Source organism: Neofelis nebulosa, chromosome 3 (genome assembly GCF_028018385.1).
Source record: "Neofelis nebulosa isolate mNeoNeb1 chromosome 3, mNeoNeb1.pri, whole genome shotgun sequence".
NCBI classification, from domain to species: Eukaryota; Metazoa; Chordata; class Mammalia; order Carnivora; family Felidae; genus Neofelis; species Neofelis nebulosa.
Genome location: NC_080784.1, coordinates 110,031,555 through 110,058,371, shown reverse-complemented (window position 1 = coordinate 110,058,371; position 26,817 = coordinate 110,031,555). Strand labels below are relative to the sequence as shown.

Sequence of the window (26,817 nt, the reverse complement as noted above, 5' to 3'; positions counted from 1 at the left end):
GTTTAAGACACCACTCTAAATAACCTGAGGTCATACCGCTAATAGAACCTTAGATGTATAGGAATATTTTCTGATTGCCTTGAAGATTACACAGAAATATTCCCAGGTCAAAACATGACCATATTTTCTGACTTTATTAATAGCTAATATTTTACAAACTTTTGAAATATAATTCTAGAAGATTATATACATGAATAATTTCTTCTATCTTGAGGGTTTGTTTTTAAGTTTATTTATTTTGAGAGAGAGAGAGAAAGAGAGAGAGCATGAGCCGGGGAGGGACAGAGAGAGAAGGAGAGAGAATCTCAAGCAGGCTGTGTGCTGTCAGCTCAGTTTGTGATCATGACCTAAGCCAAAATCAAGAGGGACGCTTAAGCGACTGAGCCACCCAGGCGCCCCTCTTAAGTTTTTACACATGCAATAAAATTTTGGCAGCAATTAGATGATAGTTACTGCACCTGCGTGAGCTTAATTTTGCTTGCCTTGGAAATGAACACACTAATTTCTGTCTCAGTGGCTTTGGATGGAGGAAGGCATGATGAAATCAAATAAAATATGCAAGTTTCTAAAAGAAGCTAGATCTACGGTAGCTTGGGTCAGGCAGAACCATGTAGTGAAAAGAATGCGGGTTTTCAAGTTCGATTAAAAGAAAACATGTGCTCTTTTTATTGCATCAAATACTGTACCTTAAAAATGCTAATTCTTTAGCAGTATGATCGTGAATCTCTATCTCAAAATGGGAAAATGTGCTCAAGCTAAAATACACTAATATATTTTTTGTCAATAGAGTGAGGTGGTATTGCACACAAAGGTGTGTTTGTTGTTAAATGCTCCCAGCTATATACTCCAGGTCTAATTGTGTGAATGGCCCAAGAAGAGTCCAGTCATGTATATAACCAATAATTTTCAAACACAACTCTCCAGCTTTCCTAAATGTGTTCTGTTGAGGAACAGAGTACCTCTACTCTCATTTCAGTATAATAGAGAAAAATGTCAGCAGCCATGCAATACCTCTGCTTTAGAAAATTTGGGCAGAGTTTGAAGGAGGACAGATTTCTCCTCATCTTTACCAAAGTATAAGATTAAATGCTACAATACCAGAAAAGGACATGACAATGAAGAACATGAGAGCATTAAGAACTTTTCTACACATAATTTAAAATTTTTCCCACAAAATCATATTAATCCAAAAAATAAGGTCAAAATAAAAATCAAATGCCAAGGACTGGGACTAGAATTTTTATATTTGGAAAGTTGTATTTCCTCTTGGCCTTTAATTAACTAAGAGGGTAATAACCCTCAGTTCCAATCAATTTTCTGATACTCTTTGATTAATAGTTCTGAGGAAGAACCAGCAACAACACCAAAAGGGGCATGAAAAAGTATTTTTTTCAAAGTGACAGTCAGGGTGTGTGAGTGTGTGTGTGTGGGTGGGTGTGTGTTGAGTGTATAATTAAGATACATGTGCACATACACACACACTCTCTCTCTATATATATATGTATATGTATATATGTATGTGTATATATATATATGTATATATAGACACACACACACACATACACATACAATCTTTCTGATCCTTTCTCTGCCTGTGACATTGTTCCAGTTTTGTTAAATTTCAGTATTCCATTATTGTTTGGGGTTATGTTACTTAAAAAGTCATCAGTGAATACTGTATAGTGGTGAATAGTTATTTGTAAGTTTTTATTGAGAGTAAGTGAAATAGCTGAATTTAGGCTGGAAAAGTTTGTTAGAGTCATAAAGTTTTTCAATTCATATACTTTGTTAAATTGAAATTAGGAAACCCTCTCCTTTTAGGGTTTCAGGATACGAATCACTTGAGAAACTTTTGAAACATATAACGCTTGTTTATGATACTGAAATAAATATAAAACTACAGTTTATATTAATTAAAGGAATAGTAAATACAAAACAAGTAAGAAAAAAACAGAAAAATCTAGACAGAACTCAAGGGGCATCATTTAATCCCTTTACAACAATGTCCAAAATGAAGTATTTGGGTACCAGTCAAGTGATGCTTCATTTGGTGGCTCATTAAAAATAGAGGCCACCGGTTCACATGTACTTTGAACATTTTTAGAAAGTGAACTTACTTCACTGGTTTTAATCATGTCTTACTACTTGGTCATAAGGCCTCAGGATAGGAAAATGCTGTCATTTTGAAGTAGTATTGAGGTTTCATCTTTGGAGGATAAAAAGCCTAACAGCAGGAATAAAAAATGATATGATCTTTATAATCTTTAGTTCTTTTATAATTTTAAGTTGTGTCGTATTATTTCTGTTTGTAGTTTGCTACAATTATTTGTCCAGGAATGAATTTAGTTACATACAGGACAAGATAGGCACAAATGAGAATACTGAATCAAGATTAAAAAAAAAGAAGGAATTATTCTTAGAATTACCTACCTAACCTAGTATACCATATTTGGCTTTTTGTTTATCTAGTAACAATCGCAAAGTTAATTTGTTATAAAGTCAAACACTGTTGTGTTACCCAAAACAATATGATAAATTTATAAAAGAGATAATAAGGGAAGAGTTCTGAGTTCAAGTCCAATACGCATTCTCTATAAAACTACATTTTTGCTCATATCTACATTTACAAGTATATTAACATTTCATGTAAACAAACACTATGCTTACTTGAAGTTACAAGAGGTACTTCTCCATCTTGTATTTAAACCACCACTGTCAAACCCAAGGAGGGCAGGGGATCAGTCGAAGAATCGAGTTTTATGACTATATGGGTCTCACTGCTACAAACTGCAACATGTGCTAGAAGGAGAAAGCCAGTTCTACAGAGTTCTTGAGCAAGGTCTACGAAGAGCAAGGAAATTAATTGTAAATATTCTTTGGGATATTGTAGTTCTATCCCCTACAAAGCATCTGGGGTATGTGTGTGAGGAATAGTTAAGGCTTAGTTCAATATTTTTAATGCCTATTTTATTTCAAACATACTGCATCTTAAAACTTTGCATAACTAGGAATCTAAAATATTCAAAATTACATTTTATTAATACCACAGTTAGTGAAACAAAAATTACGATGTTATTTATAAATCCTCTTACCTTTACATCTTTGACATTCATCCTTGTTCCCTCTTTCCCAACAAAGATATCATCAATGTCCACAAGGATGTACCTGTCCAAGGACAGTGTCAGCCTCTTCCCTGACAAGAAGGAGATGGCATCTATGAAGATGAGCTTGTGTAGCCAAAAGTTTAAGTTGTTGCCAAAAAGAACGCGCTGAATTCCATCATGAAGCCCCAGATCCTGAATCACTGTCGCATAGAGTGGTTTGCTGGATGAGGATGAAAGAAATTTTTCTGTCTGTAATTCAGTTAAAAGCACAGGCTGGTAGGTTGAATGATTATATTGGAAAATACTCCAGTCTTCCCCAGGAAGAGGGCCTTTCTCAACCTTGGGGGCTTTGGTAATATGCAGCAAAGGAGACTGAGGGTTGACAAAACAGTCCTTTAGAGCTAGATTATTGAAAAGGTTTAATGGAAAGCCTTTTAATTGTGTACTTGGTAAGCTGTTCTCATTGGCTTTATGAAAACCAATTATACTAACACTGTATTCCACACAGTATTTTTCTAAAAGCTCTCGATTCCATGAGTCCATGCTGACATACTTCAGAATATTTTCATAAATAACTAAAATATATTTCCCTTTGCCATTATCTGTAAGAGGAGGTATATCCCCCTTGCCAGGGGCAATGACCATTTGGTACTGAAATCGGCTAGACTCCAAGATAGCTATGATATCTTGACCAAGTTGAGAATATTGGCTCTCCACAAATAGGAGGACAGTAGGATCAGTTTTGGATGTATCAATAGGTTTAACTGTTTTCAGCTCCATTGACCGATATGGTAGAATTTTGATGTCAGCACATTCTGCTTCTGCAGTGGTTTCAATAACAGTCATTTCCTGTTTATAGCCAGAGTAGAGGAAATAGGCAGAAATGACAATGCTCACCAAACAAAAGGTAGCTAAAAGAACAATCAATGTTCGAAAACTTCTCCGAAGCTTCACAATAAGATTCATTTTTTAAAATACTGCTTTGTCAGTTTTTTTCCAATTTCTTTTTCTAAAGTGCCATAGTGAATAAAGTATGAGATGGTGCAATTATCACTTCCCAAAAGTTCATGTAACCATTGCAAACCATGTAAAATGTTTGAAGGGATCACAAGTAAGTTAAAGCTGGAAGACAATGGACCAGGAGAGCAAAAGTTGAAGAAGGGATTTTGAGTATGTCCAATACCAAAGACTGATGCAGAATCCTTTAAACATTATCTGAAAAAAAGGAGAAATGTAATGACTAAGACAGAAATATAAATACAAATGTTTATGTGATATGGATGCTTATATATAAGAAAAATACATATCAAAGATAATTTTAGTGTGTTAATATGCTAAAATATTAATAGCTTAAAGTTTACAGTCTAGGTTTTTACTATTAGAGTAGATTTTTTTCATGTCTTCAAGAATACAGATTCCTATTTCATTTTGCCAAAGAAAGAGATCATTTTTCAAACTAGTCATCTCAAAAAAAAAAAAAAAAAGAGAGACTTAAGAGAGGCATCTGGGTGGCTCGGTTGGTTAAGCGCACCACTCTTGATTTCTTTTAGCTTAGGTCATGATCTTATGGATTGGTGAGTTCAAGACCCACATCAGGCTCTGTCCTGACAGCTCGGAGGGAGCCTGCTTGGGATTCTTTGTCTCCCTTTCTCTCTCTGCCCCACTTCCCCCTCTCTCAAAATAAATAAATAAATAAACTTATAAAAGAGAGAGCTAAGAAAGAAAGTTTTAGTGTAAAATGTTAATAACCATAAAGATTGCTTCTATAGGACTGGTAAACATTATTTACATAAAGAATTAGAAAATCAAATATTTGTGTATGAGTTGGAACAGTGAAACATGTTCTAAGTGTCTGCTAAGTATCTGGAGTGCCAAGCTGAGGGAATGATTTTGTCTTAAGTAATATACAGTTGTTACAGGTTTTTCCCTTTAATAACACATCCTTTTCTGAAGTTGCAGGGAGACACTTGGTCTTCTTCACCATACCAGCCAAAATACACAGGATTTCTCTTTCTCTATTCTTAGAAGCAAAGTGATGGAGGAGCTATAGGAGAAAGAACAAAATGGGAACAACCATCCTCAGACCCCTCTAATGAGAGGCCAGGAAGCCTAGATGAGAAGAAAAGCTTTGACATGTTTGTCTTAAAGCACATTCTAAATTTGGCTTGCCCCTATAATCGAAATTAAATTTGAATTTTTATTCATTATTAATAAATTGATTATTTTAATGTAATTATAATATTGATTATATTATATTCATTATTAACATTAATTATAATTATTAATTATTAATACATTATTAAATTTTATCTAATAATCATATGTTCTATTTCCATATCACTTTCTTTAGTTCAAAAGAAAAAGAATGTAGAGAGAATTAAAAAAATTTTTCCCCAAATGGCTTTACCACAAATGGATATAATTTTCCATTATTCTATTTTATTTGTTTTGATGGATGACTCTAATTTTTAGTGAATTGCTTTCTATAAAAAATTTTCTTAATTCTCAAAACTGGTTTAGACTATGGAATTTTCAAATTTCCAGTTTACCAAACTCTTGTCAAACTAGTAGAAAACAATCAAAAAAGTTCATGTTTTCAATTTGTGACACATATACTTTAATACACAATAATACTATTGACATACAACATCACAGAAAATCAAATTAACATGTAATATGAGTTGTATATTATACATATTGTATCATTTTGTAAATATTTTATAGGTTTTTGGGTTTTTTTTTAATTTGAAGAACCTGTGTAATTAATAGCTATTAATGATTAAAAGATTATTAAACTATGGAGCATCTGGGTGACTCTTTGGTTGAGCATCCAGTCTCAGCTCAGGTCATGACCATGATATCGCAGTTAGTGAGTTTGAGCCCCACCTGCCCTGCGACTGCTCTGTGATGACAGTGCCCTTTGGATTCTCTGTTCCCATCTCTCTCTGCCTCTCCTCTTTCTCAAACACAAATAAATGGACATCAAAAAAAGATTATTAGACTAAATGATTAAACTATAATATGATACTACTCCCATTTTATATTTTTATGTTCTGATGTTCTGAAATACATTTTTCCTGGTAATTTAAATAAAATTCAACAGTTGAATAACATTTGTCTATGCCTTAGATTTTGGGGAAAAAATAAAAACAACCTCAAATATCCACAATTAAAAATTTTTAAATTTCTACCAAACATTTCAATTCTTCAGATTCTATTTATATATAGACTTGAATTTTTACCAATTTGAAAAATCCCCCTAGTGGTTTCATATTCACTTTAAAGAAAAATTAACTTCCATGTTAGGCACTTACTAATACTGCTATCAAAAATAATTATTTAAGATAATTATTTGATCTCCAAAACTTTTCAAGTACCAAAATACTCTATTCTCTATAAACAAACTGAATTGTATTTTAATAAAAGAAATGAAATACAGCAATGAAAAGGTTTTGGTTTGATTAAAATGTACAAATCAATTATGCTGTATCCTCTAGTTTTGTGTATATATGAACATGGCCATAAAGTTCATTTTAAAACTAAAAATTAAATTAAACAATATGTATAATAAATATTGAAAAATTTGAAATTCGCCAAAGGAAATTATGCAGTCTTATATTATATCTATTGCTAGATTTCTCCAAGCTCATGTATTTGGTTTTAAAATCCTTTAAGTGTACAGGGAATTAGCTCCATCCCCACCCCACCCCATCCCCTGGATCACCCACAAGAACAGACTAATTCACATACTTTGTGGGTTTGCTTAGTATTTTAAGAGGCAATTTAGTAAGGAATTTAAAAAATGGATGACACTACTTTGTTAAATCCTTATCTATTCTGACATTAAAGATGTGATTTTTATTTTTGAATACACAAAGGATGAGATGTCAGTTTTGCATATTAGAATGGCTCATCTTAATATGTTATAGTGAAAAAAAATTAAAAAGCATATGGAACTAGAATCTGCCAACCAAAAGAATAAATAAAATTTAAATATGACATTTATTTAACATTAATATGTTCAGAGTTAGAAGAATGAGAGATACATATTATCACCATTGTGGATATGTGAGTTTGAATGTGAACGTGTGTGTGTGTGTGTGTGTGTGTGTGTATTTTAACCTAAGGACTTATCCTTCTTCCCATTCAGTCCTCCCACTTATCCTTCCCTAACAAAAATTAGGCAGTGCAAGTGAGAAGTCTGGAAAATAAAAGATGGTAAACCAGAGATGTTTACTTATGTCCTATGCCTGAGACAGAAGAGGTTTGGCATTGTTTGGGATGCCAAAGCAATGCAGTCTGTGATTTGCCTGAATCTCTTGTTGTGAAGTAATAGAAAAAAATATGTATATACACACACATACATGTATATCTGTCCTCCTGTTGCTGGCATAAAGCTCCTAAAAGACTTGTTATTTCCTATAATAAGAGCACTAAGAGCATCTTTAGATATAATATTTGGTTTTTGACACTGGTTCCTGACACAGAGCTTCTAAAGTTCTTGGAATTTCCTGGGTGAGAGCAGTATCTTTTGTTCTAATGAGGCAATGCTTGGTGGGTTCCTGGTGGTCACTAAAAAGACCACGCCCTGTTTAGATGCTTAGAACTTTTAGCCTCACCCTCATCCTACAGGAAGGGGAGAGGGACTGGAAACTAGGTCAATAATGGGTCATGCCTACATGATGAAGCCTCCATAAAATTCCCAAGGTTTTGGGATCTGGAGAGCTTCCAGGTTGGTGAACATATCCACAAATGTGGATGCACCCCAACTCCATAGGGACAGAAACTCTTGCGCTTAGGACCCTACCATACTTTATCTTATGTATCTCTTTATCTGGCTGTTCATCTGTATCTTTTATCATACAGTAAATTGGTAAATGAAATAAGTGGTTCCCTAAGTTTTGTGACTTTCCTAGCAAACCATCAAATCCGAATCCAAGGTGAGGTCATAAGAACCTCTGATTTGTCTCAAAGTCAGAGTGGTTGTGGAAAACCTGGGGACCTACAACTTGCAATTGGTATCTTCAGAAGGTGAGGGGCAGTGTCCTAGGACTGAGCCCTAAACATGTGGGGTCTGAAATAACTCTGGTTAGTGCCAGATTGAATTGAATTGTAGGACAACCAATCGGTGTCACAAAGCATTGCCCCATATATCTGGAGTCAGAAGTGTAATGAGGGTGGCAGTAGTGTGAGTATAAAGAAGAAACACATGGAGGAAAAGTAGGTTTATTATATAGTGCTGTGTCCCTTACAAAGGAAAAAACAAACAAACAACAAACAAACAAAAAAAAAACAAGGCAGAGTGTAGGGTAGGAACACCAACTTAAGAACCTTGGAAAAGTCAATAAAATTGAGATCATTTTTAAAAAGACAGATGTTAAATTAGACATAAAAAATAGGCATATTCATTTAAGGGTAATAGTGAAGACATCAAATGCTATTTCAAAATCCTAAAAATATGTGTCATGTATTCTTAAGGAGTCTTTAGTGATATGCTAGTTTCGACTTTACCTTAATCCAGTGCATTGTGCAGGATGAACCTGAGACCAGCTGGAAACAAAAGGCACAAGCAGGAGCTCTTTGCCCTGTTTTCCCCTTACATCATGATGTTTTTCTTATAGAATGAGTGGGCAAATGCATGGATGAACAAGTAAAGAGCATTTGTTAGGTTACATTTCCTTAACCACCATACCAAGCAAGTTAAATAGGCTTTGATCCCAAGTCTGCTAAATCTGCCTTTCACCTGTCCTAATAAATCTACTTTAAAAATTTGGAGACACCTATTCATTATTTTTTGTGACAACATATCCCCAAAAAAGTGCAGCTGCATGACCCCTGTGCAGGCTTTGGTGAGAAAAAAAAAGGAAGCTTTTAGGTGCTGGCTTCCTTGCTGTCTTTTCTTTTCTCTTTTTCTTCTTTTCTCTTTTCTTTTCTTTTTTTTTCTTTTCTTTTTTCTTTCTTTCGTCTTCTCTTCTCATCTCTCTTCTCTTCTTTTCTTTTCACCTTCCAAATGTGACTCATCACCTCAGTAGTAGTGGAATAAATATCTCTCAGAATCTTTCACTCTCTTTGAAGATTAGGTAATGTGAAATTATTGTTTTGTATATCTGTTTTTAAAATGTTCTTTGACTTATTTCCAAAATTTATAGATTTTTAAAAAAAATACAGTTTGTGAAATCCATTTACCAAGAGTTCTCAAACATTGTAAATTTCTAGTAATTTCTGGTAGCAGTAGAGGAATTATTAAACAAGGCAACTGAATAAAGTATTATAGTTATTGCTATTTTTTGGAAAGAAGAAAATTCAGAAGTAAGCTAGGGGCTAGGAATCACAATGAATTTATGAGTGACTTTTTCTTTTTTGAAGGTGGTATCATGAGCTATACAGATGATCACAGAGGCTCATTAAAGTTAGCTGAAATTGAAAAAAAATACAATAATATTTACTAGCATTTAATAAGTGGTTACTTCTTGACAGTCATTATAGTACATTTTTTTGCATTCATCACCCCGTTAGTTAGTCATTATTAATCTATTTTTAAAATGAGGAATTCGGGATTTAGAGGGTTTAGAAAAGGGACTGAGATCATGCTGCTGGTGATTTTTGATGCCAGTGTTCTATATGCCACCATTGCACTGGTGAGAAAAACCAAGTTAGATGAAACCAAGAATTTAACTGTTAGTATAACGATAATTTAACACAGATATCAGCAAGTTTTATTTAAATTTTAATATTTCATCTGAATTTATTTCAGATATTCAAAGCCAGAAATATCTACCCAAAAGGCAGAAAACAATCTAGAAGAGAACTGGATTAGCACAAAAGAAACTGTGTTGTAAGCTGAGATGACTGAAGAATTTGGAATAATTCAACTTTGACTTTTCATGATACATGGGGTGGGAGGGCATATTTTACCAAGTATCTCATTTTCATATGCTTCTTGAGTTCTTTCTTTTATCTTAGGAATATTATAAAGAATTAGTTTATATTTCATATTAATAAAGCAATGGTTTTAATTAAAATTGTGATATGTAAACATTTAACCATTTATTCCCATATATTGATGGCCCTCACACTCTATTAGGGAGAATTCCAAAATTTATAATCATCTTTCAAGACAGATGCATTGTTCCCAAAATTATAATTCACCAACACATAAATGGCAATGAAATAGACCAAAATAAAAATATTGATGTACTTCATGTAGTGAGGGTAAGTAGCGCTTTAGGAAACATGAGTTTGTTAGCTTTGTGTGTATATATTTTATGTGTTTTTGAATCCCAATGGGGTGATTTCTTTTCTGGGTCAGAGTAAAAGATTCTTGAAAAACACTACTCCAGAAGGCACAGCTAATTCAAATTATTTAACCTGGTTTTAAGAGAATAATAAATATCATAGAGGCTTTAGCCAAAGATGGATTTAGTCTCTTAAGATTCTGAGTGCTTTCTAAAAATATCCATTATTATTCAACAGAATTTGAGACTAAGAATTGGTGGATATCACATGGTTTGATCCCTTGGAGCTCCTTTTAGCGTCCAGGCTTCAACAACCATACCTATGTATACAACTTTTTCAAAATGAAGGTACAACATGATGAGTAATTGTTATATTTAATCAAAATAAAAATAGTATGCTTAGTTTATGATTTTCTGAAATAATGATTTTTTCTACTCTTATAACCAGTGACTGTTACTGAACTTTTATACACTTCATATTTTCTTGATTTCAGTGACATAATATAAATTTATTTTAGTCCCCAAAGTGTGCGTTTTTATCAGTACACACTCTTAAAAGTGTCATTTCCAACATAATGATAACATTACTACCACCATATTATATTGTAAAATAATATTATACTAGGTACATAGCTCTGAGCTATCAGCTATATTCACACTTCAAAAGATTATGAAAGCAACTCAGTAAATAGAAGAGTAAATGTCAGGCGATTTCTTTTATCACCATTTCCTGGAGATATATATATATAGTGCCTATTTACCATTTTCATAGGTCTTGTTTTCTAGAGCAGAAAAACAACATGATTTTTCAAAAGGAAGAGTTCACTTTTATTAAAATAAAAATGCAAATATCTATATATTTATCTTGTTTATTAGAAAAACATAAGAACTTTGAGAAGAAGGAAAACACTAATTGGATATTTTTTCTCTTTGGCATTTAAAACTTACAAATAAGTAGCAGAAATGCTATTTGTGACCAAGTGGAGAGATCTCGTAAATGAATCATTGCATAGAACTCTGTATTTGTTCTTATAGTCAAGATTTCATCATCAAATTTTGCCTTTAACACCAATGAAATAATAACATCTCCAGAAGGTATAATCCAGAATTAAATAGCATTAAACACCTTTGAATGCCTGTATTTGTTCAAAGGAACTCTAAAATTCAAACAATTCCCTTAGGACCTTGAGATGATTTTGAGACAGATCTTTGACATCTCTCTCATTTTTGTGTAGATTTGGGGATAATGTTTACTGTGATATTCAGAATTAAAGTAGGACCAGCTGGGGTGTCTAAAATTCAGTTCCATTTTGGATATGCTACTATTTTCTCCCATAGGGGAGGCATTCATCCAGCATCCATTCAACATATAAATGTATTAACCTTTATTAATAGTCTAATATTTTCCAGGTATATCTGCAAATTCAACGGTAGCTCATATTATCATAAAAAATACCTAAGTTCTTTTATTTTCATCTATTCTTAATTTCTCCTGTTTATTTATTATCTTCCTTTCATTTCCAGAAAAATTTTCTCTTTTTTTCCCTGTCTTGACACTGGATGGTTTTAAAGTTACCTTTAACTTCTTAACTTTTACCCTTAACAGTTTAACTTTTTTGCAAATGAGATTTAATGTGATGAGTATGAGCATTAAACAGCGATCTATGTAACAACGTTTCCATTTTCTATTTCTATTTTCTTCTCATTCCAAATAAGCAATTTATAAGGGAACTAAAAAGATGACTGAAGAAATGAAATATATGGTATGCTTCCTTGTTTAGATATAGTCTTATGAACAATTTTCTCTCAACTCTTTTTCTGGAAATTGTCTCATCTACAAAGGAGATGTTAAAAATGTTTTAAAAAACTGACACTAAGTTTTTTCTTTACAAAATTATGTACATTTCTACTACAAAAGCATGAAAATTTGCAAACATTTGTTAACAAAAACTTCATGTATTTCTAGTTGTTTCTCTATACGTAATTTGTTTTTATGTAGTTTTTATGTAGTTGTATTTGTTTATATATGTTTTTATGTGGTTGTGATTATACAAAAAATAATTTTATCCTATGGTATTACTTAAAATTATAACATAACTAGTTACAATAAAAGGGAAATGATGAAACCCTTCTTGTATCCATTATTGTTTTTTCATTTCCATTCCTAGACATATTTTGAGAATTTCAATAATTTCTAAGCCTGATTTCCCCACTATCTAACTCTATTTTCCTTTACATGAAAATAGAAAATGAGGGTTGAACTAGCTGAACATCACCTTGGGAGCCGAGTTGACTGCCATCAATACTTCTCACACCTAAGAAATTTTCACCTTACTTATTTGCTTCCTGATGCATGGAAAATGGGTATTTCTTGTAAAGACAAACTTTTTCTCCCCTGCCTCTTTTCTAGAACTTCTACCTCTCTTTTATGAGGACTTATTTAAAACCTGGGGGCAATCATTTCTTAGTAATGACCGTAAAAATATCTACATATGTTTTGTTTGGCACTTAACAATATTTTGATATCTGAATGATTTTAGTCTCCACCATTTGCTTGCTACTCTTAGTCTACATGTTTGGCCCCATATTTATTTTAGTTTGAGACTCCAGGTATAATTTTCTTAAAAAGTTTAACTCACATCTTCATAAAATGTTTTACCACAGCTACATCACCCCAACCCAAGCAACTGCCTTAATATATTTCTTTACCTTTATAGTCAAGCTTTTTGAAAGAGTTTCTCTTACAAAATCCATTTATCTTGTCATTCCCACACTTTACATGTTGAACAATTTGCAGTTCTGGATTGACCAATGTTGTCTCTGCCATATCTAAATCTAGTCAGCTCTTACTCATTTTAACAAATTCAAGTTAGATAAAACTATTCCAAGAAAAATCACTCCTGACCTTGCAAAAGCTAGTTTAGATGAGTATGTCTCCAATGTGCTATCCTAGGATAGCCTCTATCACAGGATATTTCAATGTAATTATCCATGAACTTCATGAAGCCAGGGACTGTGATTTATTCAGCATGGAATCTACAGCACTTTGTAGACCACTTTGTATAGCACATTTAAAGAACAAAATATTCAATACTTGTGAAGAGGTAAGATCAACTTTATTCAGGACTATTATGACAGGTATAAGAAAGACAGCAGTTTTATAGTGGGGTAAAGAGATTGGGCTCAACTCAATACAGCATGGGTGAGTGGGGATTTATAGCCAAGGGATAGGGTAGAGGTCAGTGAGTAGAAAATTAAGTGAGTAAGGAGGGGTTCTGGCTAAATCCACCTAAAAGGATTCTTGCTTAAGATATGCCCCAGTGCTCAGACATCATTTGGGGGATGATGGAAGATGAGGAATTATATATCAAAGGTGATCAGATATTGAAGGTGGGAGGTTCTGGCACAATTGAATTAGCAGGGTTCTTGGTAAAACTAGATTTTACAAGAAAGTGCACAGATAGGCCTACAAGAAGGTTCAGGATACTGACTAAATTTGTCAAGCAAAGAATATTTGTCACATGCAGAAAATAATCATGCCAATTCAATGACTTATTCACATCCGACATATATTCACCTTCATTCTCTACCCCAAGGTATACCTTGGGAGAAAATGCTATTTTCTCCAGGAAAGTACAGGTAGAAGAACAAGTCTGAGCTTCAGTTTCTTCATTAGAAAAATAAAGAAACCTAACATAATTGTTTATCTTTTGATTTTTATGTATCCATTCATCAAGGAAGATTTAAAAGAATGCTCATCAAAAGGTTGATCATCTCTGTATTTCTTATACTTTTCTGTATCATTTGAATTTTCTATAAGAACAATGTACTACTTTTATATAAAGAATGTACTATATAAAAATATTGCCAAAAATATAAATAGAAAATTTTAAAAGGGGGTGAGTTTGCTAACATTAAGTTGCTTTAAACTCTAAAATTCATTAATCTGGTGAATAATAAGTCTTCCTTGTTTACGCTGGTCGCTGGCAATATTTTTCCCAATAATATTTAAATATCAGAAGAGCAAGTTCTCCCTATCTTTTTTCTGATACCTTTACATTTTTATTGATCTATGTTTCTTCCCAAGATGATTGTAGATAAATTTTCAGTAGCTTAGTCTGTATATTATCTTTTCACACTAAACTCCTCCCTCTACTCTCAAGCATAACCCAATACTAAATTAGATGCATAGAATTTTAATAATCATAATTCAGTTAAATTGATATTCCATGTTATAATATTTATAATAGTTCTATTAGAACAGGAATCTGAGACTTCACATCTAAGGTTTTGAAAATTAGAAAATCAATTACAACCAAATTATCTTTAAATTTACTTATAACTAGAATATAATGATGCATCAATTGTGTCTGATAAGTCCAAATTTGAATATTAAAACACAAAATTCATATTTATCTGCTCCTAAAAGGCAAATAAAATACTCGTAGTAAAAAGAGTGGCAGGATCCTCAAAAGTCAAAGTTTCATCTACCCCTGAGATAGGTCCTGGCATCTGTGATCAACTTGAATATTCAAGGAGTGGCAAGCACACTTCTAACCATTTACCTAAGTTGATTTGCAGAATTTGGTGAAGACCCTAGTGCACACAGAGCACCGGAGGGATTGGAAGCTATGGCTCTGTACGCACAATAGTGTTTCCATGGTGGGTGCCTGCTGCAGTGGCCTTGCTGAGACACATTCAGTAATTTCTGGGTAGGAAGACTGGTGACAGGCCAGAAATCCAAGATGAACCTACCAAATGGCAATCACGATGAGACCCTGAAGGGCACTGAAATGACTGTGTGACAAGAGAGAAGAGCTAGTAGTATGTAGGCTCTTAGTATCTTTGACTACATTTGTACCCACAGGCAGTGGTGGGCTGAAGATATTTGGATTATAGATATTAATGTTGGTATATTGTTCCCCAGATTTACTTGGTCTCAGTCTATAATTTTGGGGATACAATGATAAATAATTTTCTCTTTGAATTTCAATCATTAACTTTCTATTTATGTTATTTTCTAGAAGACTTTTTCTTATGAACTTTTCAGTCAATCCTTCATCTTGCATTTCAGGCAATGGAAAAGATTTTTCACTAGGTACTGAATCTGGCTACAAAAGGACCTATAAAATCACCTCTTCCAGTTGAGTGATCTGTGCTTCAGAGTTGTGTTCTTTACTTTTTTAACAATTAAAAGAAATTTACAGCTAATTTTTATAATATAAGCCAAAGTAATTAAAAATACTAGGAGATAAAGTATTATAACTAATTTATCTTTCCTAAACTTTTAAAATGCTCATCCAAAACTATAATTAAAACAATGTAATTAAAATTACCAAAAGAAGTAAAATATTAAAGATAACATTTTCTGTCTAGTCAACATGTTTTTTGTAACCAAGTCTAAAAAATAGGTTAAAAATCATATTTGGCATTTATTTTCCAGGATTCAAAATGTTAACTATATATTTGTATATCACATTTATTTAAAGAGAAAATAAGACATTTGTTTTTAAATGCATTATTTCTGTGTTTCCAATCTTTGGATCTCCTAGCTTTTTCAACACCAGAGGGCGGTATGCTCTTGCTTTTATTGCAAAACTAGACAGCACCTGCTCTCTCCTTTGACAGTTTACCAAAAAAAAGAAAGTGCTAACTAGGTTAGTACAGTGCTCATAGGCAACTTTCCGTCAGGAAAAAACATCCTAATGTTGATATAAGAGAAATGCCAGCGATTCTTAATATTAAAACATCAATTATGCTATAATTCTACATCAAATACATTTAGTCAATTTTCTTGCTCAGTTTGTAATAAACAACCAATATATTGCTTATAAGATTCTCTTTCTAAATTTTTATTTCTGTTTTTCTTTTTTATTGAATAACTCTCCTTCTCCTCCTCTTCCTCCTCTTCCTCCTCCTTTTTCTTCTTTTTTCTGCTTTGCCAAGAAAGTGATAAATGAAATATCACCTCTACTTAGTCTCTTGCTAGTTTTGGTGAACTTTTAACATCTAAATCTTTTTTAAGGAAGTAGAATAATAATATCTGTAATTAAAAGGTGTATAAAACCAGCTTTTCCATATATTGTTTCCAAATTACTATTTTCTCTAGAATTTATTTATTTTATTTCTTAAGGGAATAAGGAAATATGCTTTTGGGGGGAGGGTAAAATAGAGTTTCACAATTCTCTATTATGCGAACATATTTGCACAATAATTTCATTTTCCCAAAAAACACATGATTTCTAAAATTCTGAATATGCTTAAATGACCTCTTTAATATCTTAAAAGTGAAGAAATAACATAAAATGAATAATAAAAAACTTATATAAAAAAAGAGAAGTGTGTACACCATGATTTAGGTCATCTCCCAATTTACTCTAAATTCTCAGTTCTGATGTGGAAATATAAAATGTAAGAGCTATATTCAAAATAATTTAAAATTGTGCTTATAATCTCTGTTTAGAATGGAATTATGACTTATTTGCAAAGAAGATTTCTAGACACTAACTTCTGTTCATAGTTACATCTTAGAATTATAGCATTATGTGCTTCCATTATAATTTATCATTTACCTGAGAATATGTAAGAATATCTTCTTATAAGGATCTGATTTGCAGATGATTTGAAAGATGATGGATTATTTGAAGGTTGTATGTGCAATGAAATATCCTCACGTTAATCATCCTGAGTAATATATACAAATGTATAATGCAATTTATTTCTAGTCATACTGAGATTTTTCTCCAATTTGATTTAAAAGTTTGTTAAAGAAAAGCACTTTTAGGAACTAAGAAATCATGTTAAGTATCACAGAATATATCATAAATGGGTACTGAACAAAATGGTAACATGTTACAAACTATAACTGGAATGCAAACATCAGGGTGATTGAAAATGCACTCCAAAAAATAGTTCTTAATTAGATTTAGTCAGATCATTCTGCTTATTTTGTGGAAAAGGCCACAATCCCACATATATACACACACCTCCCAATCATTTTGGCTCATTTTGAAAGAGTGGCCATAACCAAATATTGTGCAATCTTCACACGTAATATTGAAGTGTGGGCAGTTCTTCAAGAGACAACCCTATTAACGGCTCTGGAACATGGTTGTGGATGAAAATACCTTCGATAAAGGGAATCATTTCTGGATCTGCTTCTTCGCCTCACCAGTTTCTGATTCAAAGTCTGCTAGGGCATTTCTGTTAATTGGCTCTGTGAAAGGCTGGGAAATAGTGAACTGATACCTAAAGTTAAAAGGTAGAAACTCGGGGCGCCTGGGTGGCTCAGTCAGTTAAGCGTACGACTTCAGCTCAGGTCACGATCTCGCGGTCCGTGGGTTCGAGCCCCGCATCGGGCTCTGGGCTGATGGCTCAGAGCCTGGAGCCTGCTTCCGATTCTGTGTCTCCCTCTCTCTCTGCCCCTCCCCCATTCATGCTCTGTCTCTCTCTGTCTCAAAAATAAATAAACGTTAAAATTAAAAAAAAAAGGTAGAAACTCATAAGATCATGAATTTCTCAAACACATAATGAGTATTCAAACTGCTGAACAGAGTGAACATAGAATTTATAAAATTGTGAGTTAGTTTAAATGACTTTAAGTATGTAAAATGGTATAATAATAAATCATGATAGAACTAAAAATAAAACAAAAACTAATTGAAATAAGTAAGGCCAATGAAGTGAAAAGGTAATAAATGGAATAAAAATGTTCTAAGTGCCATGTAGTAAGGTCATGATATTAACTGACTTAGACTTTGGTAAGTTAATATTCATATTCTGATTTCTAGTGAAACTAATAAATAATATATGTCTTCAAAGCTAGTAGAGGAGAAAAAAGGAAATGTATGAAAATATTCAATTAAAGAAAAAGAATAAAGGAGAGGAGAGAAAAGGAAAGCTAGAGTAGGTAGGACTAACAGAAAACACAAAATAAATACATAATTCTATATTAATAATTACATTAAGTATAAATAAATTATCTTTTAAAAATAGAGATTGTCAGATTGACTTAAAAGAAAACAATAAATTTAAGTGTATGTTGTTTACAAGTGACACATAAAAGAGTGTGTGAAAATAACCATCTGGAAAAATGTATCAGAAATATTTTAATTAAAAGAAAGCGGATAAAGCTAGGTGAGTATCATAAAAATAAATTTAAGGCAAAAAGAATTACTAGAGTACAGAAATCACTTAATATTGATAAAAGTCTCAGTTTGCTAGGAAATCCTTAAAATTTAAATTTTCATGCATCTAATATAGCCTTAAATGTATAAAGCAGAAATAGGCAGGGCTATAAGGTGATATTTACAAATTCCTAATCATAGTGAAAAATGTATAACATTTCTTAAGAATTGTTTGAAAAGTTGGATAGATGACCTAAGGAGACCTAAACAACATGATTCACAAACTTGGCTTAAAAGACATATTTAAAGCATGATATTCAACAGTTGTATAATACATATTGAATTTGGAAATATTTATAAATATTAATCATACTGAGCCCCAAAGCAAGTCTCAACAAATTTCTAAGAACTAAAAATCATATAGAGATATACTATCACCACAGTGTAATTACTAGGAACTTAATAAAATAATTAGTAAATTCTCATACATTTGAAATTAAAAAAAACATAACCTTAAATAACTTATGGCAAAGAAAAATCAAAGGATTTTTAATGTACATGTTAAAAATTATATCCCATATAACATATATCAAAATTTGTAGATTTAGTTATTGTAATGTTTAGAGAAATTTAAAGCCTAAGTAGCATATACTTGAAAAGAGAAAAGTATGAAAATTAATAAGTTAATAAGGTAAACATTCCTCTCAAGAAGCTAGAAAATGACAACTAAAATAGTAACAAACATAGAAGAAAGACAGACAACAAAAATGAGCAGAAAGTAATCAGATAAGAAGTGCAGTAAAGAGAAAAATAAAGCCAAAACCTAATTCTTTTTAAAAGGCTAATAAAATGGACAAACATCTGCTGACATTAAGATAAAAAAAAGTAAATTACACAAACCTGATAGGAATGCGAAAAAGAAGACACTACATGTGCTTAGTCATTAAAAATATAAAAGAAAATCATTGATGAATTTATAACAAAAAGTTTTATTTTAAATAAATTTAAGTAAAGTTTCCAAAAAATATATAGCTTTATTAAATTGATTTAAAAGACATCTCCACGATGGAATATTACTCAGCCATAAAAAAGAATGAAATCTTGCTATTTGCAATGATGTGGATGGAGCTAGAGAGTATTATGCTAAGTAAAATAAGACAGAGAGACAGATACCATATGATTTCACTCATATGTGAAATTTAAGAAACAAAACAAATGAACATGGTAGGAGGGAAAAGAGAGGAAAACCAAGAAACAGACTCATTTTTGGGGGTGAGGGAAGAGGAAGAGGAGAGAGAGAATCTTAAGCAGGCTCCATGCCCAGCGTGAAACCCATGGTGTGGCTGGTTCTTGCAACTGTGAGATCATGACCTGAGCTGATATCAAGAGTGAGACGCTTAACTAAGCCACCCAGGTGCTCCTAGACCTTTAACTACAGAGAAAAAACTGATTATTTTCAGAGGAAATGGTGGGTTGGAGGAAGGCTGAAATAGGTAATGGGGAGTAAGAGTGCACTTGTGATATGCACTGAGTGTTTTATATAAATGATGAATCACTAAATTCTACACCTGAAACTAATATTACACTGAATGGTAAGTGGAATTTACATAAAACACTTGAAAAAAAATTTTCAAAAAGCCTCAAAATGAATAATGCAAAATGCAAGATTTTGAATTAACATTTAAAAATTTCCATAAAGAAAACTCCACTCAGATTCCTTTACCAGAAGGTCCTATCAAAGTTTCAAGGAATAAATAATTCCAATCATACACAATCATTTTTTAAAAGAAATGAAAAAAAGGGCAATACCTGTCAATTTTATGAAGCTACTATAACCTTGATAGTACTAATAAAGGGTTAATACAAAATTAATAAGGGATAATAATAATAAAGGGATAATACAAAATTGGAAAGTATGGGCAATGTAATGCACAAATATGAGATGTAAAATTTCTAAACAAAATATTTATTCACCATAGTTACAAAAAAAGAAATAGCATGACAAAGTAGAGAGTAGATCCTATAGGTTGACTCATGTCCCCCTAAAATTTGCATATTGAAATTTTAGATCCTTGTACCTCACAATGTAACCTTATTTGAAAATAAAGTTATTACAGATATAATTAGTTAAGATAAGGTAATACTGAAGTATAGTAGATCTCTAAACCAATATGACGGTGTCCTTACAAAATGGGGAAATTCAATAGAGACATGGGCACAGGGAGAATGGCATCTGAAGTTTGCAATGATGCTGCCACAAGCCAAGGAACTGCCAAGAGTCAGGAGAGAGGCCTGGAACAGATCCTTCCCTAGTGCCTTCAAAGAGACCATGGTCCAGCTGACCAGGAGAGACATCCTGAATCTATCACCCCGACTGCAACAATGTTTCAAACTCTTAGCATCTTTCAGCCGTGATCCTTTCACTTTTTACTTTCTCTCTCTCTCTCTCTCTCTCTCTCTCTCTCTCTCTCTCTCTCTCTCTCATGGCCTTACACTCCTTCTCACCCAGTTTAAATTCTCTAACCAATTATTATATTCATTTTATTTCATATACTCAAACCTTTTTATCCTTTCTTGTTTTATGATGCACATTTGTCTAAACAACACTGGCTAAATCCCACAATCTACCAAATGTGTGCCTGCAACTCTGAAGATGAATGGAACATCACCAAACTGATTTTTCTCTTTTTAAGTTTATAATCAATGGTTTCCAGAGGGTCTTTAATGATGCTGGCAATCTTGCTATATTTTCTTCATTAACTATTCCTTCTCCTAGATGACTATCATGTACCCTTTTCCTCTCTCTTCAAACTTCGAACATTTCTTTTCTTTCCCTCACTCTCAGCTGATGATCTTGATTTCTATTTCACAGAGAACACAGTAGCAAGCATAGAATTTCTGTAATTTCCTGGTACCACACCTACTCATGTGAGTAGATGTTCTCTACTGGATGAATTATCCACTCTGGATAAGGACTATCATTGACTTGTGCACTAGTTCCAGGCTTTATCACCCACTCCTTGAAGACATCACTACAGTAATATTTTTCTGTTTCATGTGGTCACTACACACACACACACACACACACACACACACACACACATTTTTTTTTTCCTTGTCTATGGAATATTTATGCTTCCCCTCACCCCCTTGGAGTCTGCTCCAATCAGGTTCACCCTCACCATTTCATCAAAACCGCACAGTAAATTCCATGTTGAGAGACCCAATTTTCAATTCTCACTCTTCATCTTACTTTACCTATCAGAAGTATTTTGCATCATTAATTATTCCCTCATTCACACAGAAACTATCTTTACCCAACTTCCAGGAAATCATGGATTTTTGTTTTTCCATGACTTCTTAGTCACATTTTCAAGTTCCTTCCCATCTTCTTATCCTCCAAATGTGGAGTTCTGCAGGGCTTAGTCTTGGACTTCTTTTCATTTCTATTTACATTCACTTCTTTGGTGACCTCACACTGCATCACGGTTTTAAACACTATCTATAAGCTGACTCCAAAATTTACATCTCCAGGTAAATCTTTTACTTGCTCCTATTTGTATATTCAACCACCTATTTTGTATTTCCACTTGGAAATTTAATGGACATTTCAAATTTAAATGAGACCAAATGTGATTGCCTGATATTTTCCATAACCCTATCCTGATTCCTCTCACAATTTCCCCAAGTCATCAATGTTAGTTCCATTATTTATCTGCTTGGGGATACACACACACACAAACACACACACACACACTCCTTAGAGTTAGTCATTGATTCCTCTCTTTCCCACCAGACCCCCTAGACATTCAATCCATTGGCTGTACCTATTTACCTATATATAGAATCTGAACACATGCTATCTCAGCTATCACCATAGTTCAAAATAGCGTTATATCTCCACTGGCTTACTGAATTATCTTCCTAATTGATTTCTGCCTCTGCCATTTCTCCACATCATTTTTTCCAATACAGTGGCCAGAGGAATAATTTTACAGTATAAATATTAGGTTGGGTCTGTCCTATGATCAACTCCCCACCCCCACAGTGGCTCTCTCATTTCACTAAAAGAGCCAAATTTACAGAATGTTCTACATAATTCTACCTAATCTACCCCTTATCTTTCACTTAATTCTCTCCAATATCATTGGCCTTGTTAATGTTTGAACATGCTGTGCTCTTCAGATAGCTACTCTGGGGCTTTTGCACTTGCTGTTTCCTCTGTTTTAAATACTTGTCCAGATATAAACATAGCATATAATGTCATTTCTTTATGTTCTCCTTAAATGTAATATTTCAGTATATCCTCTTCTGACCTCCCAGTGCAAAATTGCAAGCTCTCTGCCAGCACTTCCTAACTCCTTGTGTGTGTGTGTGTGTGTGTGTGTGTGTGTGTGTGTGTGTGTGTGATTTTAACAATCTATTATACTATGTAAATCATATTTTTTTCTTATCTATCAGTTTCACTGGAAGTTAGCATTTGAATCAGAGATTTTATTCTATTGTTTTCATTTCTATTCTCAATGTCTATGTCACACTTTTAAAAGAGAGTGGCGGGAGGTACATCTGGGTGGTTCAGTTGGTTAAGTGGCGACTCTTGATTTCATCTCAGGTCATGATCTCATGGTTGTTGAGTTCGAGCCCCATGTCAGGCTCTGATCTGACAGTGCAAAGCCTGCTTGGGATTCTCTGTCTCCTTCTCTCTCTGTCCCTCCCCTACTATTTCTCTTTATCTCTCTCAAAAATACATAAATAAACATTAAAAAAAGAGAGCAGCAGGTAACTGAATTGAAAAGACAGGTATCAGAAAATAAAAAGGTCTTATAAAAATGATAAGGATTTTAAATTGACTTAGATATTTGGAATCTATTGAAATACTTTAATTTCAAGACTCGCATGGTAAATGCTGTCTTTTAGAAAGCTTGTTTGTTTGTGTTTGTTTTGAGAGTATAAGACACAGATTGGAGCCATGAGACAGAAGACCAGTTAAGAATTTATTACAGTAGTTCAGATGAAGACTTAAGAAAGTAGAAATAGGTTAAGCAAAGTTCATATGGAGAGCAAAATTCAAAATAGCCAACATAATACTGAAGGAGAACAAAGGAAGACTAACATTAAAAAACTTTACATTTTACTATTAAGCTACAAAAGCCAAGACAGTGTGGTACTGGCAAAAGAATATACAAATAGATCAATGGAACAGAATAGAGAACACAGAAATAAACCTCAAAGGACAGTCAACTGATCTTTGACAAAGTGGCAAAGTCAATTTAATATAGTTCATATAAAAAAAATCTATACACAGACCTTACACTCCTAAAAATAAAAATGAATCACAAATGTAAAACAAACAAACAAAAAACTATAAAACTCCTGGAAGATAACAGGAGAAGATCTAGAAGATTTTGGCTTTGGTGATGACTTTTTAGATACAAGAAAGGTACAATACATGAAAGAAAAATAAATTGGACTTCATTAAAATTAAAATTAAAATTAAATAAAACAAAATCTCCAGGAAAGACACGTTAAAAGAATAAAGAGACAAGCTACAAAAGAAAATACTTGCAACAGACATATCTGATAAAGGACAATTATCGAAATATATAAAGATTCTTGAAACTCAGCAAAAAGGAAATGAATAACCTGATTAAAAAGTGAGCCCAAGACTTGAACAGATACCTCATGAAAGAATATATACAGATGACAAATAAGCAGTAAAAAGATACTCCTCATCATATGTCATTAGGGAATTTCAAATTAAAATAACAATAGGCTACCATTACACATGTATTAGAATAGCGAAAATCCAGAGCAGTGAAAATAAGAAATGCTGGGAAAGATGTGGAGCAAAACGAACTCTTACTCATTGCTGGTGGCAATGCAAAATGGTATAGCTACTTTGAAATATACTTTGACAGTTTCTTACAAAGCTGAACATACAATCCAGCAATTAAGCTCCTTGTTACTTGCCCGAAAGAGTTTAAACTTTATGGACACACAAATACCTACACACTGCTGTTTATGGTATCTTTATTCATAGTTGCCAAAACTTGGAAACAACCAAGATGTCCTTCAGTAAGTAAATGGATAAATTTTGGTACATGTGCAAAATAGAATATTATTTACTGCTAAAAGACAAGAGCTATCAAGCCACAAATATATATGAAGAAATAAAAAATGCATATAACCAAATGAAAGAAGCCAACCTGAAATGACTGTAGACTGTATAATTCCAAGTACATAACATCTGGAAAGGCAAAACTATAGACTCAGTAAAAAGGCCAGTAGTTGTCAGGGGTTTGGGAGATGGTGGGGCGGGATGAATAGGTGGAGCACAGAGAATCTTTAAGGGAGTAAAACTATCCCATATGATACTGTAACAGTGGATATCTTTGTCAAACTCCAGAAAATGTACAACACCAAGAGTAAACCCTAATGTAAACTATGGACTTTGGGTAATAACGACATGCCAATATAGGTTCACCAATTGTAAGGAATGCTGGTGGTGGAGGAGGCTAGCATGTGTTTATGCACGTGTGGGCATACCTAAAACTGCTCTAAAGTGTAAGGTGAAGATTTTTAAAGTAAAACAAGTTTCAAAATGTTTATGTATAACTTTCTAGCTCCTTAACTGTGTAGCCCCCCATGGGTATCATTGTTGTAATCATTTAAGAAGCACAATATAAGAGCCACAATAATTAATTTGAAAGGAATTTTATTTACTCACATTTTCTAAACAACATTAAAGAGTTACAATTCATAAAACAAAATGGCATTTCTAAAATGTCAGTTTCTCTACTCTCCATTTCCCCCGTACCCCAAAGCTACTGTGGAAATCCTCATATAACAAAATTTTATTTCTGCCACCTGCTTCAGTCCTTTTTCTTCCTCCCCTCCTTAATCCCTTCACACTCAAAAAGTAAGGTATCCTTTTCTTTAAAGGGGAAATGGAAACTATGAGTGTTTTATACTGTTTGTTAGAAGGACAAAGTTGTGAATGCTCTCCTATGAATCACTTTTATCCTGTCACATAAGAAACAGAAGTGTTACAATTTGGTGATTGAATGGATCTAGAGGGGTAAAAACTACTCAAACACATCAGGCTTTCAGTAATTCATTCAATATTTTTTGAATGCTTATCTAGTGCCAGATGGACTATCCACCTGACAAACACTACTTCTGCTCTTCAAAAGCAGTGAACATCTATTCTGTGACACATTTGAGTAAAAAGCACAGTAAGTACAAAAACAGGGAAAGTACAAATGTGTATGGTAGAGGAGATGTAGGAAGACAAAACGAGTAGAATGTAATATATTATTTTTGAAAGGTCTGTGAGATATTCAAAAGGAATGTCCCCTAGGCTGCCAAATGTATTGGAGTGGAATTTAAGGTCTGTGCTAGAATTGTAAGTTACGGAGTAGGAAAAGCTAGGATATCAAGTGAGAAAGCTAAGAAACAGTGTGTACCATAAAATGATAGAAGTACATCATTAAAACCCTTAAACTGCAAAAAGGTGGTTAGTGGGAGAGAGCCATGGAAGCTACAAGCAAAGGGAAACAAATTTTTCTGAGCAAGAACTGAATGCTATTTTTAATTCAAGAAATACAACTGAAAATTGACCTTGGCTTTGGTGACCGTAGCAAACGTCCAGTGGTATAATGAACTCAAGTAAAAGTGAGTTGAGAATGAAGTAGGTGATGAAAGAATTGAGAATACCTGCAAGTAAAAAACAAACAAACAAACAAACAAACAAACAAAAAGTAAACAGTTAAAGAGTTCATATGCTTATTATCAAGAAAGAACTCTAAGGATATGCTGTGAGATTTTAGAAAAAGGAATGAGTCCTGTGGACTGAAGTCATTAGGAAAGTACCTAGAGAAGGTTTAGGGTTAGGGTTATTTTAATCATTGATAAATGAGGTATTTGGATTTTGAGGAGGAAAGAGAGATTTGAAAGAGAGGAGAAAACCAAGATCCAGGACCAGGCAGGGAAGTGATGACTAATTTTGCCCTTAGAATCCTAATGGAATGTTCATTTTCTGTGCTTTTCTCTATACATTTTAGTGAAATCAAATTATAGCCAGCAGCAATAAAATGACTGCTATCAACTGATAATTCCTTTGGTTTAGTTCAATAATCATTTTTTAAAAAACATGATTATATTTAGTATTGATTGGCATCCTTATTAAATGTATCAGCAGAAAATCATGGAAGCAGTTATCCATGAAACATAAAATGCTCACTTAGCCCTCATATTCTTAGTCCTCATATCTTATATCTATATAATATATAGAGATGAATGAATGAAACCACAATGTAGAAATGTACTTCTTGAGCTATTACTAGTAACAGA

General features: G+C 33.1%; 1 protein-coding gene across 5 annotated transcripts in view; it reads right to left on the bottom strand.

Annotated features, from left to right (window-relative positions):
• Positions 1-26,817, bottom strand: part of LOC131507164 (bifunctional heparan sulfate N-deacetylase/N-sulfotransferase 4) — a 428,637-nt gene that overhangs the window by 250,830 nt on the left and 150,990 nt on the right. For all 5 annotated transcript variants that reach the window (XM_058721528.1, XM_058721527.1, XM_058721526.1 and 2 more), the window contains one exon: positions 3,093-4,319. In XM_058721528.1, coding sequence (XP_058577511.1) covers positions 3,093-4,070 — 978 coding nt within the window. In that variant the 5' untranslated portion in view covers positions 4,071-4,319. The remainder of the gene's footprint in view (positions 1-3,092; positions 4,320-26,817) is intronic.